This window comes from Vicia villosa, unplaced genomic scaffold, assembly GCF_029867415.1.
Source record: "Vicia villosa cultivar HV-30 ecotype Madison, WI unplaced genomic scaffold, Vvil1.0 ctg.002512F_1_1, whole genome shotgun sequence".
Classification (NCBI taxonomy): domain Eukaryota; kingdom Viridiplantae; phylum Streptophyta; class Magnoliopsida; order Fabales; family Fabaceae; genus Vicia; species Vicia villosa.
In genome coordinates, this window is record NW_026705954.1 from 34,066 (window position 1) to 45,902 (window position 11,837).

An 11,837-nucleotide genomic window follows, 5' to 3' on the forward strand; every position below is an offset into this window, starting at 1 on the left:
TATTTTTTATTCTTTAATAATATCTAATATTTAGGAAATAGATTTTTTATATATATTTGACATATATTGATGGTATAATTTTTTTTGCACAAATAGTAAATTCCAATTTAACTTTTTAAAATTTTTTTTAAAAGTAATTAAACACTTCAATTATAATATAAGTAATATCTATTAAATCCTAATGAAAAAAATTAAATTATATTTAATTGTCAGTTATATTATTATTATTATTATTATTAAGAAGAAGTTATTACTAGTGTTTTATAAACCTTATGTTTTGTAAAGAATTAAAAGTTAAATATTAATAAAAAAATTATGATATAAAATCAATATTTAGTATAAACGTTATATTTTAAAATAATAATAATAATAATAATAATAATAATAATAATAATAAACTTTTAAATTTTGTTTATTGTTAATGAGAAAAAAAAATAGTAAAAGGCTTTCAATATTATAACTACATAAATGGCTTATTTTAAGACATAAATCTTTCTTTTTCTTTTTCTTTTGTTTCAACTAAAGTTGATATTTTTTTTATTAGATAAATAAAGTTAAAATAATTTTTTTTGAGTTTTCATTAATATATTATATTAAATTATAAATAATATATATTATATTTAAAATATATTTATAAAACAATTAAAAGTGAAATAGTATTAATAAATAATATTAAAATATACGGTAATCAATATAAAAGTATTAATGTAAATTTAAAGTATAAAATTAAATAATAATTGCAACAACAAAAATTTATAATTAAAATAATGAAATGTAAACTTTAAAATTTTTATTTAGAGTTGCGATTAATTTTTAAAAAACATTATATAAGTATGTATTAGATTTTAATAAAAAATTAAATTACATTTATATTAACAAAATAAATTATATATTAAATTTTATTATTTATAGTGATATGTAACTCACTCTAAAATTTATATTTAATTTTTCTATAAAAAAAAATTATGTTTAATAGAGAAATTTAAGGTTTTAAGATGGATGTTTTGAGAAGTGTCACCTATGAATATTATGACGTGGAGAAATGTTTTTTATGTGGAAAATAATGGTTTTATGTGGCAAATATGTTGAAGTTCTGTTTTAATATATATAATAGAAAATATTAAAAAAAAAGTAATTTATTTAATAATTTTTAATAGCAAAATAACATATAACTTGATTTTCGACTTGACGTATTGAATATCATGAGATTTACCCGGATATTTTAAACCTCAGCAAATAAACAATATGGAGTAAAATAGTATCTCAACCACCCCATGAATTCAATTAAAAACAAAATTAAAATTAAAATTAAAATAAATTTAAAAGGTATTATTTCTTATTGGTTGTTCCTAAAAATGTGAATTTAGGGTCGTGTCTATGCGAGAATTGCTCCAAATCATAAATGTACATAGCTAATAGGTATTTGCAACAAGTATCATTTCTAAATATATTAGTGACAAAAACTATTTTAACTAAATAAAAAACAGAAAACAAGAAATTCAACATGAGCATTCCACAAAATAATTGTTCAAATGTGCCTGTTGTAATCCATTATTCAAATTCCACACAAATTAAACTTTACTCTTGGCATGTGCACTAACATAACTAATAAAAAACTTGGCAAACAAACTTTAACAATCAAAACTCTAATATGAAATGAAAATTTAGAAGAAAAATAACAAAATAAATGACATGCTTGAATCAGGAATATCTATAAGTAGAAGATATAGTTAGTTACCTTAACAAGGTGCTCCAAGCTCACACGCTTTCTCCACAAAACCATAACAAGATGACGGTATCAATTCAACCAAGAGTCCTTCCGCCTGTTAATTTGACCACATTGCAAGACTCAAATAAACATGAAAACTAGCTAGCACGCACGCGCGTTTCAATGAACAATCCTCACAATTTACATCACATTATGAAGAATCAAACATAAGCTAATCCAGAAAAATGCTTAAAAGTTAAAACAAAAGGAATTACCCTTTCATAGGCATTGATATCTTTCTTGAAAAACTTTGAAGCAGAAGCTCAAAATGAGAAGTTTGGCATTAATGGTTGAAGAAGTGCTGCTGTGTTGCAGAATGAAGTGAAACAAGAAGAAGAAAGAAAGAAAATGTAATAAATAAAAAAATGGAAATTAAGAAAAGGATACTCCTATTTGTGAAGGAGGTTGAAGAGCGCCACATAAAAAGTGAACGTTATAGCCGTTAAATTAGGTGACATAATGATTGGCCAGTGTCTAAAGAGTGGGTGTGGGTACGAATGGAGTGTGGAAATGTGTGTAAAGCTGGATAGCATGGTGGTTAAAGTGTGCAACTCTGTGGGGACTACACGGTTAAGAGCCGTTATGTCTTTTTTTTTTTTATATATTTTAGGGTTAAATGCAATTCACCCCCCTGCCATTAGGGTGTGATTCGATTTTGCCCCCTGAAGTTTTTTTTTTGTAAACCGCCCCCTATAAAACACAGACTCTGTTTTCAGAACCCCATATCCCTTGTTTGGCTGACTGGACCGTGGGGATCTGGCTGAGTGGCATTAATTTTGCTGACTGTGTATTAATTTCCCTTTATTTAAATAATGACATGTCAATATTGTTTGAAAACATAGAAATAAAATATTAAAAATTGCCTCCTATGGGATCGAACCCAGGAGTTTACCCAATAAGGCTAAGTAAGGGATTTATTCTGTTGTTTGAAATTTATTCTTTTGACATGATACTTAATTTATTCATTATCTACTCAATACATACACAACATAATATTAATAATGAATTGCACATAATAGTTCATCACCGTTATCCAACCAATAATTAGAACATAAACATGATTTATCTATACCGAAATATATGTAATTTGACTTGTTTTCCAATGTATCTGACCTCACATCAGTCGGAGTTACAATTCCCGTTTTATGGTGGAAATTACAAGGAAACAAGTCATTGCAAAAGTCATAAGTATATATGATAGTATAACTGTTGGGAAAATAACAAACATAGAGAAAAAAGATGAACAAAATAACAACATAAGAGATTAACTTGGAAACTCCAAAATCGGAGAAAAAACCATGTCCGCTGTCAATAGACAACCAAAGAATAACACTATGTGAAAATTGTTACAACACATAATATACCCTCAAATACCCCAGGCCCCCAGTACACTAACACCCTCCAAAACAAATATTTAACAACATCTCACAACACTCTAATACAAGAGCATAAGAGAACAAAGAATGTCAAATATAAGCTTAAAATGCTTTTGACTGGTGCATCTTGTAAAAAAAACTTGAATCCTATATATAGCCCTTGAAATCCCTCTTCCTTCTCAAAACTAAGCGATGTGGGACTTCTTCAACATATATATTTTCAACCAAACCCAACAATCTCCACCTTGATTGAAAATAATACATGAACTTTCATTTTCTTTACCGACAGTCATACTCCCAAATAAAGAGTATCAACATGTATATTTTTAATCAATATTAACAATTTCCACTTTGATTGAAAATAATACATTAACTTTCATTGTTTTCACCGACAACCATACTCCACCATAAAGAGTATAGTCACTTGAAGCTACATCACTCCAAGAATTTTCACATTGTCTTCACCGACAATCATAGTTTTAAAAACTATCATACTCTATCATGAAAAATATATATCACTTGAAGCTAAATCACTCCAAGAATTTCACATTGTCATCACCGACAATAATATACTACATCATGAAAAAAAAATCACATGCTGAAAACCAGGTTAAAATTTTATGGTGCTACTTCCTTGTTGGCAGGAAGTTCTTCAACCACCGACATAATCTTCCACCTTGTGTAATTTTGATTGTATCAGGACATCTTTGACTTGAACTTTCCACAAGTCTAAAATGATTCTTCCATCAGTTTTCTCTAACCCAAACTGCACAGTGGAACTTATGACTGCAGCTCAACAACTCTTTCACAACATCAGATTTCTTTTCTGTTGTGGAAGATCAGACAAAGCTGCAACTAGGGGTGGCAAAACGGGCCCGGCCCGCGGGGAAAGCCCGTTTTACCTGCACCTTTTTGCGGGGCGGGGCAAGGTTTTAGGCCCGCTCTCTTTAATGTGCCCGCCCCACCCCGTTTTTTTGTGGGCTTTTGCAGGCATTTGTTTTTTCATAGAATTTTACTATTTTTAGGCCTAAAAAGCCGAAAGCCCGCGGGCTTTCCCCGGCCCGCCCTCATTTTTTTGCGGGGCGGGGCAAGGTTTTAGACCCGCACTCTTAAAAAAGCTCGCCCCGCCCCGCCCCGCCCCAATTTTTCGCGAGCTTTTGCGGGGCAGGCCTAAACGGGGCGGGCATGCCCGTTTGCCACCCCTAGTTGCAACCACAGAGCATACTAAGAACTCCTATCCCCGAATCGAACTAAAAGCTCTAATACCAGTTGTTAGGAAAATAACAAACATAGAGAAAAAAGAGGAATAAAATAACAACACAAGATATTAACGTGGAAACTCCAAAGCTGGAGAAAAAAACCACGACCGTTGTCAATAGACAACCATAGAATAACAATATGTGAAAATTGTTACAACACATAATGTGCCCTCAAATTTCCCTAGCCCCCAATACACCCACACCATTAAAAACAAATATTTAACTATATCTCACAACACTCTATTACAAGAGCATAAGAGAACAAAGAAAGTCAAATATAAGCTTAAAGTTCTTTTGACTGGTGCATCTTATAAAGAAAAACATGAATCCTATATATAACATTGGACTCCCTCCTCCTTCTCAAAACTAAGCGATATGGGACTTCTTCAACACATATATTCTCAACCAATCCAACAATCTCCACCTTGATTGAAAATAATACATGAACTTTCATTGTCTTTACCGACAATTATACTCCATCATAAAGAGTATCAACATGTATATTTTTAATCAATCTTAACTATAACATCGTCAATCAAGTAATTAATTGGCATTCATATATGGTTTCCTTCAAGTTCTTCAATTAACTTGCTAATTAATTGTTAGGTGAAGCTTTCGTGAAATGTGCTTTAGCATGTGCTAATCCACCTACACGCCACAAAGTAAGTGCACGTACGATCATCCTATTGTGAGGTTAACCGGACCCAATAAGGAATTAGAGAGTAATAAGAACATATAAACTCATCTATGTTATAGCTCTCTACATTTTCTTTCCAATACATCTGACCGCATCTTATTTTGAGCTACAGAACTCAAGATACACTATTTTCAATTTGACAAATTTTTCCATAGTCTTTGGTAATCGATTATCAATATGTGGTAATTGATTACTAGCCCTCAAAACATTCTAAAACCCCAAAATTAAGTCGGAAATAGATTACCATACTAGGTAGAATGAAAAATGCTCAATTTTCACTTGTTTTCACCTTTTCTTCAAACCAAACATATATTAACTCATACTATCACATCATAACATCAATACTATAACAACACAACATAACATCATGTGTTAACAACATCAACATGATACGTAACAAGAATCATGCTTCAAATACCAATTTCACAAACAAATCAAGAAATCACAAAACCCTAAAACCTAATTCATGAATGTCGCACCCCAATTTTTGACCCACATATTTCATTCATTTGATATTATCGCATTCATATTTCACGTGCATTCATAGTTCAATCGTCGCATTTTTGCATATCTTGAAAAAAATTGACTTTTTATTAAAGTCAACAAAAAATAGCTTTAGACAATTTAGATTAATTTTAGTTTTAATATTATTTTATAAAGTGCCAACCAATTCTATCCTATCCTATCATATAGATAATTACATTATCTTCCTAATACTTCGAACAACGCATAAAATGGAGTTATGGAATAAAAGTTATGATCATTTGAATTTTCACAAAACAGGGCATTTTCGCCCGGCGGAAGAAATCCTTCGCCCGACGGAAGACACCAGAACAACACAATTCTGTGCGTTTTTAACACTTTCAATACCAACTCAAATCCGATTTCGCTAACCAAAGCTCATTCAACCACAATTTAAAACACATAAAAGGTTCCTAAACATGTTCCTAATCATGGGTTCACATACAAACATCATCAAACATGATTAGTAGCACAAATCCCATGAATTCAACATAAACCCTAACATTTTCCAAATCTATGAAATTGAGAGAATAATAGATTATACACAAAGCATACACACAACATTACCCAATTATATAAACCTATAATCATTTGGATTCTAACCCTTACCTCAAGTTAATCTCTTTCTATCTTCAAGAATCTAACAAATCCTCTTCTCTTCTCTTCTCTCTTCTATTTTTCTTTTTAACCAAAATGATAGTAACCTCTAAAACCCCATTTTCTTACTATCCTCTCTTAATTAATTGAGCTTAACCCATAATTCCACCTAGTGTCATATTTCTACCACTTAGGCCTAATAACATATTATCTCATAATATTTACTAATAGTCCAATTAATATAATTAACACAAAACTCAAATTAAATAAATATCACACCAAATACTTAAATAAAATAAATAATTAATAAAAACACCAAATAAGATAATTAATAAAAGACAATTTCTTTATCCACCCCCAACCTTCTTAGAAACCCACGCGAAATTCCTAAAACGCCCCTATATTTCGGAAATGCATCTCCGAATTTACTTTTTTCTGAAAAAATGTGACTTCGTATGTGCACTTCCAAAAATACCTTAATTTTTAGAAAAAAGGTGTTTTCGGAAATGCATATCCGAAATCATCTTTTTTTAGAAAAAAGGTGTTTTCGGAGATGCATTTCCGAAAACACCTTTTTTTCAGAAAAAAAAGGTGAATTTGGAGATGCACTTCTGAAATATTGTCTGATGCAGAAGACAAAAAACAAACGAATAAAGCTTCTATTTTTCATAAATAATCGAAATTACAAAGATAGATCAACATGATATTAAAGTCGGCTCCCGATATTTGAAGTTTTGCATCCAACTTGATCGGACCCTTCGAAGAAAATCGGTCGAAAGTTGTCCACAAAACTGCTAAATCTTCCTCGTTATTGACTTCAGATGGGGTGAACTGAACGTCTCCCTCGTTGTCAAGCAAAGGCGAGCGGTACTCAAGCTTTACAACCTTCCGATTGTCTAGTTATTGCAAGAAAGAGTTAAGCGACGATATCAATTCTGCGAATGGCGTGTCGCGCGAGAACCTTAATTGGAACGGCATCGGGTAACCACTGCTAAAGTATACAAAAGCAAGGTGGGGGTAGGTTTGTGTCATTGCTGTTTGTGGCTTGATGTTGATGAAAACGTATAGGTGCATTATTTATAGACTTTTTGGAGTAATAATGACCCAAAAAACCTTATCTTGCTATCAGTGGATGTTTCGGAAATGAATTTCCGAAATAAGCCCTGAAGCATTAAATTTTCGGAAATGCACTTCCGATTTAAGCAGAAACAGAGGAAACAATGTCTCAGAAAATCCAAATCTTGTCAAATCGACACACACCCGGTCGTACGCACTTTCTATAAGATGGCCCATCTCAGGGAATGACATCCACTTTGAAACTGGTGCGTGAGCGGTTAGTGATGGAACAAGGGAATCATAAACTTTATCAAAGTTTTCTTATTTCTCATAAAGTCGGCCGTAGATGTCCCTATGCAAAGTCAACTCCGAAATAAGTTCCTGTCGAATAAGAGTGTGATTTTCTTCTCCTCTTCTAAGAAAACCGGCAAAGGCTTGATACCCACAATTATTGTCGGTGCCGACATCAACTATATTATCAATATATTTATGCATAAATAGCGGCATCTCATCAATGTAGATCATCGGAGGTTTTTTAATCGGAGGTGTGCGAGGCAGCTTCGAAATACGTGCTCATTAGTTAGCACTACATTTGGACATTGGCGTGGGTGAATCCGGAATCAATGCATCAACATGTTCAAAGTAAGAAGGATTTCTTTTAGTTGATGTGTCATCTTGGGTAGTTTTCGGCTTTTTAGGCGCACCTTTGGTTTTAACGGGTTGAGATGTAGGTTTCAAATCGGTGGTCTCTGGAAATGCAATTTTTTGCAATTGTTCTTTTATGTGCAATTTCATGGTGTCATCCGCTTTAGAAAACTTATCCATTATCTCTTTCAACTCGTCAAAGATGGTAATTTTGGATTCACCCTCTTTCGCCAGTTCAAAATCATCAAAACGGAGCTTTTTCCAATGATCAATTACTTCATCCATGCGTATAGGGGAATTCAACTTCATATTTTTTGAAAGTATACAAGCACATTGAAGCTCGTAGGTTTTTCTAATTGTGCACCCACATTTTTAACTATCCGGACCCGTTGTCTCCGCCCGCTTCGCTTCATGAAAAATAAAATTCAATCCCGCATGGGATATGTTGTAAATCAATTGCGAGTGTAGAATTTTTCCCTAAACCGATGTTTCGCAAGTCTTGCTCCGACCAAACGTTGTTTGAATTTCATTATGTTGATTTTGGAGCATTTGGTTCACGGTGTCCCATCCCCTACACAAATCCCCCTTTCTATCACCCAACCATTTCTTCAACGCTGCATGTGCTGATTCAACTCGGTTAGTTGTAGTGCAACCAAGATGTCTAACTCGGTTCGTCCAAAAACAAACAAATTTTTCTTTTAATTTTTCAAGGATAGTAGTTTCGACGTAATGACAAAAAGTGTTCAATCCGACACACAATGTCCGGAATTGTACCATTTTCTCGATATACAATTCTTCAGAATGCGCATCTAAAATCTCCCTCCATGCGGCCATTATCTTGTCCACCATAACACCGGCTTTGATGATATTTTCGTTGTCATCCTTTATGTCTTTCGTGCCAATCGCGAGTTTCAGCTTAGTTCTCACATTGCATGTTATTTGATACCGATAAAGTAATGCGGTTGATGTCGAGAAGATGCTACCAACCGTATTCACCAGAGAATTATCTCGGTCGGTAATGATGACACTAGGCATATTCTTTTGATCAACCAACAAATTCTTACATATTCCCAAAACCCACCAACAATTTCTAGAAGCGGAATCCTATACTTGTTGGTCTTGTACGTCGAATCAATTATAAGAGCGGTTGGAAATGTGTTGAATAAGTTGATACTTTCGGGATGAGTCCAAAATATGTTACACACCGTAACTTTGTCCTCACAAATTCTAAAGCTTGAAATGTATTGGTTATCACCCAAAAGTTTCAAAAGGTGTTGCATTTCCTACCTCGGCCCCATTTTCCTAACTTTAAGATTGTACCGTTCATTGTATACTTGCTTGATATTTGAAACACTATCTGGTGTTTTTCGCTTCAAATTCGCAAGGATGTTTCTCGGTGCAACTTTGATTGTCCATAATTTTGAAATAACATCCTTCTCTTCACTAGACAACCGACACGCACTTGGATGCCCATGTAGATTAGTATCCAATGCATGATTATGAACTCCACATATGACGCTAAAATGCCACATTCCATCAATCCTACGAGTTGCATGCAACTTAAACAGACACGCGCACTTTCTCGATCCCGTGTCATCGTATTTTAACACCCGGTTTGTTCGTACATACTTCCCACCCCTCTCGCAATTCAACACAACAAAAGCTTTCCTTCTACTACTTCCATTGTTGGACCTTAATATCACAATGCCAAATCCAAGTTTACTAGCTTCATTTCGGACCCAATCTAGCAAATGTTCATGACACACGAAAGTCATATCATTTGTTAATTGTGGTCGAACATCCACCGCAACGGTAATGGTTTTAACATCGTTAACCGGCTCATTAGGCTTAGCACCATACCTAACATATGCAAAATACATCAATGTTGTTAAAACAGTTTTTTAAAATTCTACATCAGAGCTTATTTCAGAAGTGCATTACCGAAAATTGTTAGGTGGTGGTGTATTTCGGAAGTGCATTTCCGAATTGACGCATTTTTCTTCAACAACAAATCAGCAACAATGTAGTGGAATAAAAGTTGAAATGAAGATTATTTACCTCAAATTGTAGTTTCGCATGCCCTCTTTGGTATGATCAACCACTTGAAACTTGATTTGGAGATGAAAAATGGATTGAAAATGATGGAGGTTTTGGAGAGGGTTTGGGTTTTTGTTTGGAGGAAAATGAATGAAATAGTGAAGGAGGAAAAAGGTATATGAAGGGTGTTTTCGGAGATGCATCTCCGAAAAAACACCTAACAGTTTAAATTCAACGTTTAAATTGAAAAATAAGTGCTTTCGGAGATGCATTTACGAAAACACCCAAAAATGAGTGTTTTCGGAGATGCATCTCCGAATTATGAGAAAATAGGAAGAAAAAAAAAGGTAACTTCGGAGTTGCGTCTCTGAAGTCAGGGGTATTATGGGGTTTTAAGCAGGGGTTCTCACCCCAGAGGGGTGGATAAAGAAATTGTCTTAATAAAATAGCTAATAAAATTGGGATGTTACAACTCTCCCCGACTTAAAATATTTTTGTCCTCGAAAATTACCTCAAACGAACAACTCCGGATAGGATTCTTTCATCTTATCCTCGAGTTCCCAAGTAATATTTCCATCGTCCACTCCACACCAAATTACTTTCACCAAAGCAATTTCCTTGTCACAAAGCTTCTTCACCTCTCGATCCTTAATTCGCATAGGTGATGTATCAACCGTCAAGTTATCCCTTACTTGAACATCATCTAATTGAACAACATGCGATGGATCCACAATGTACCTCCTCAATTGAGACACATGGAATACATCATGAAGATTAGAAAGTGACGGCGAAAATGAAATCTGATATGCCACTTCACCTACTCTCTCGGAAATCTGATACAGACCAATGAAACGCGGCGTCAACTTACGCGATTTCAAAGCCTTACCAACACCCTTTACTGGCGTAACCCGAAGAAACACATGTTCATCCTTTTCGAACTCAAGTGCTCTCTTCCTCTTATCATGGTAAATCTTCTGATGACTTTGAGAAGACTTCATCTTCTCTTGAATCATCTTAATCTTATCCATAATCTGTTGAACTAACTCGGGTCCAATCACAACACTCTCTCCAGATTCATACCAACACAAAAGAGTCCTACACCTTCTACCATACAAAGCTTCAAAAGGTGCCATTCCAATACTCGAATGGAAATTGTTGTTATAAGTAAACTCAATCAAACGCAAGAAACAATCCCAAGTTCCTCCTTGTTCCAAAACACAAGACCTTCAAAGATCTTCAAGCGACTGATCGTCCTTTTCGTTTGACCATCAGTCTGCGGATGATACGCCGAACTCAAATGCAAATTAGTACCCAAAGTACTTTGCAAACCTTCCTAAAATATCTAAGTAAACCTCAGATCTCTATCCGAAACAATACTCGACGGAATACCATGCAAATAAACAACCCTCTCGATGTATAGCTTCGCAAGCCTCTCCATCGTATAATCCATCCTCCTCGAAATAAAATGAGCAGATTTCGTCAATCTATCCACAATGACCCAAATCGCTTCACAATTACTTGACGTTCTCGGCAAACCCAAAACAAAATCCATAGAAATGCTATCCCATTTCCACTCGGGAATAGATAACGGTTGCATCATAATAGACGACTTTTGATGTTAAATCTTTGACTTCTGATAAGTAAAACATGAATAAACAAATTCCGCTATATCTTTCTTCATACCTTGACACCAATATAATTTCCTCAAATCTTGATACATCTTAGTAGCACCAGGATGAATACTCAAACCACTTCGATGTCCTTCATCCAAAAAACTCTTTCTCAAATCTGTAACATCGGGAATGCAAACTCGATCACGACATCTCATGAAACCATTCTCATCAATCCGAAAATCACCACCTTTTCCTTGATTAATCAAT

The 11,837-nt window shown here is 34.0% G+C and overlaps 1 protein-coding gene across 1 annotated transcript; it reads right to left on the minus strand.

Annotated features, from left to right (window-relative positions):
• Positions 1-9,203: 9,203 nt before the first annotated feature.
• LOC131639045 (uncharacterized) lies at positions 9,204-11,395 on the minus strand. Its single transcript, XM_058909562.1, has 2 exons — positions 11,310-11,395; positions 9,204-9,780 (listed from the first exon to the last, which is right to left on the minus strand). The coding sequence occupies exons 1-2, from the start codon at positions 11,393-11,395 to the stop codon at positions 9,204-9,206; spliced, it is 663 nt and encodes a 220-aa protein (XP_058765545.1).
• Between the last annotated feature and the right edge of the window lie 442 nt (positions 11,396-11,837).

Excerpts from the sequence above, each read along its gene's own strand:
- LOC131639045 (XM_058909562.1), bottom strand. The coding sequence starts at position 11,395 with ATGGAGAGGCTTGCGAAGCTATACATCGAGAGGGTTGTTTATTTGCAT. Across the intron at positions 9,781-11,309 it reads GTTTCGGATAGAGATCTGAG|GTATGGTGCTAAGCCTAATG; the intron begins GTTTACTTAGAT and ends TGCATATGTTAG.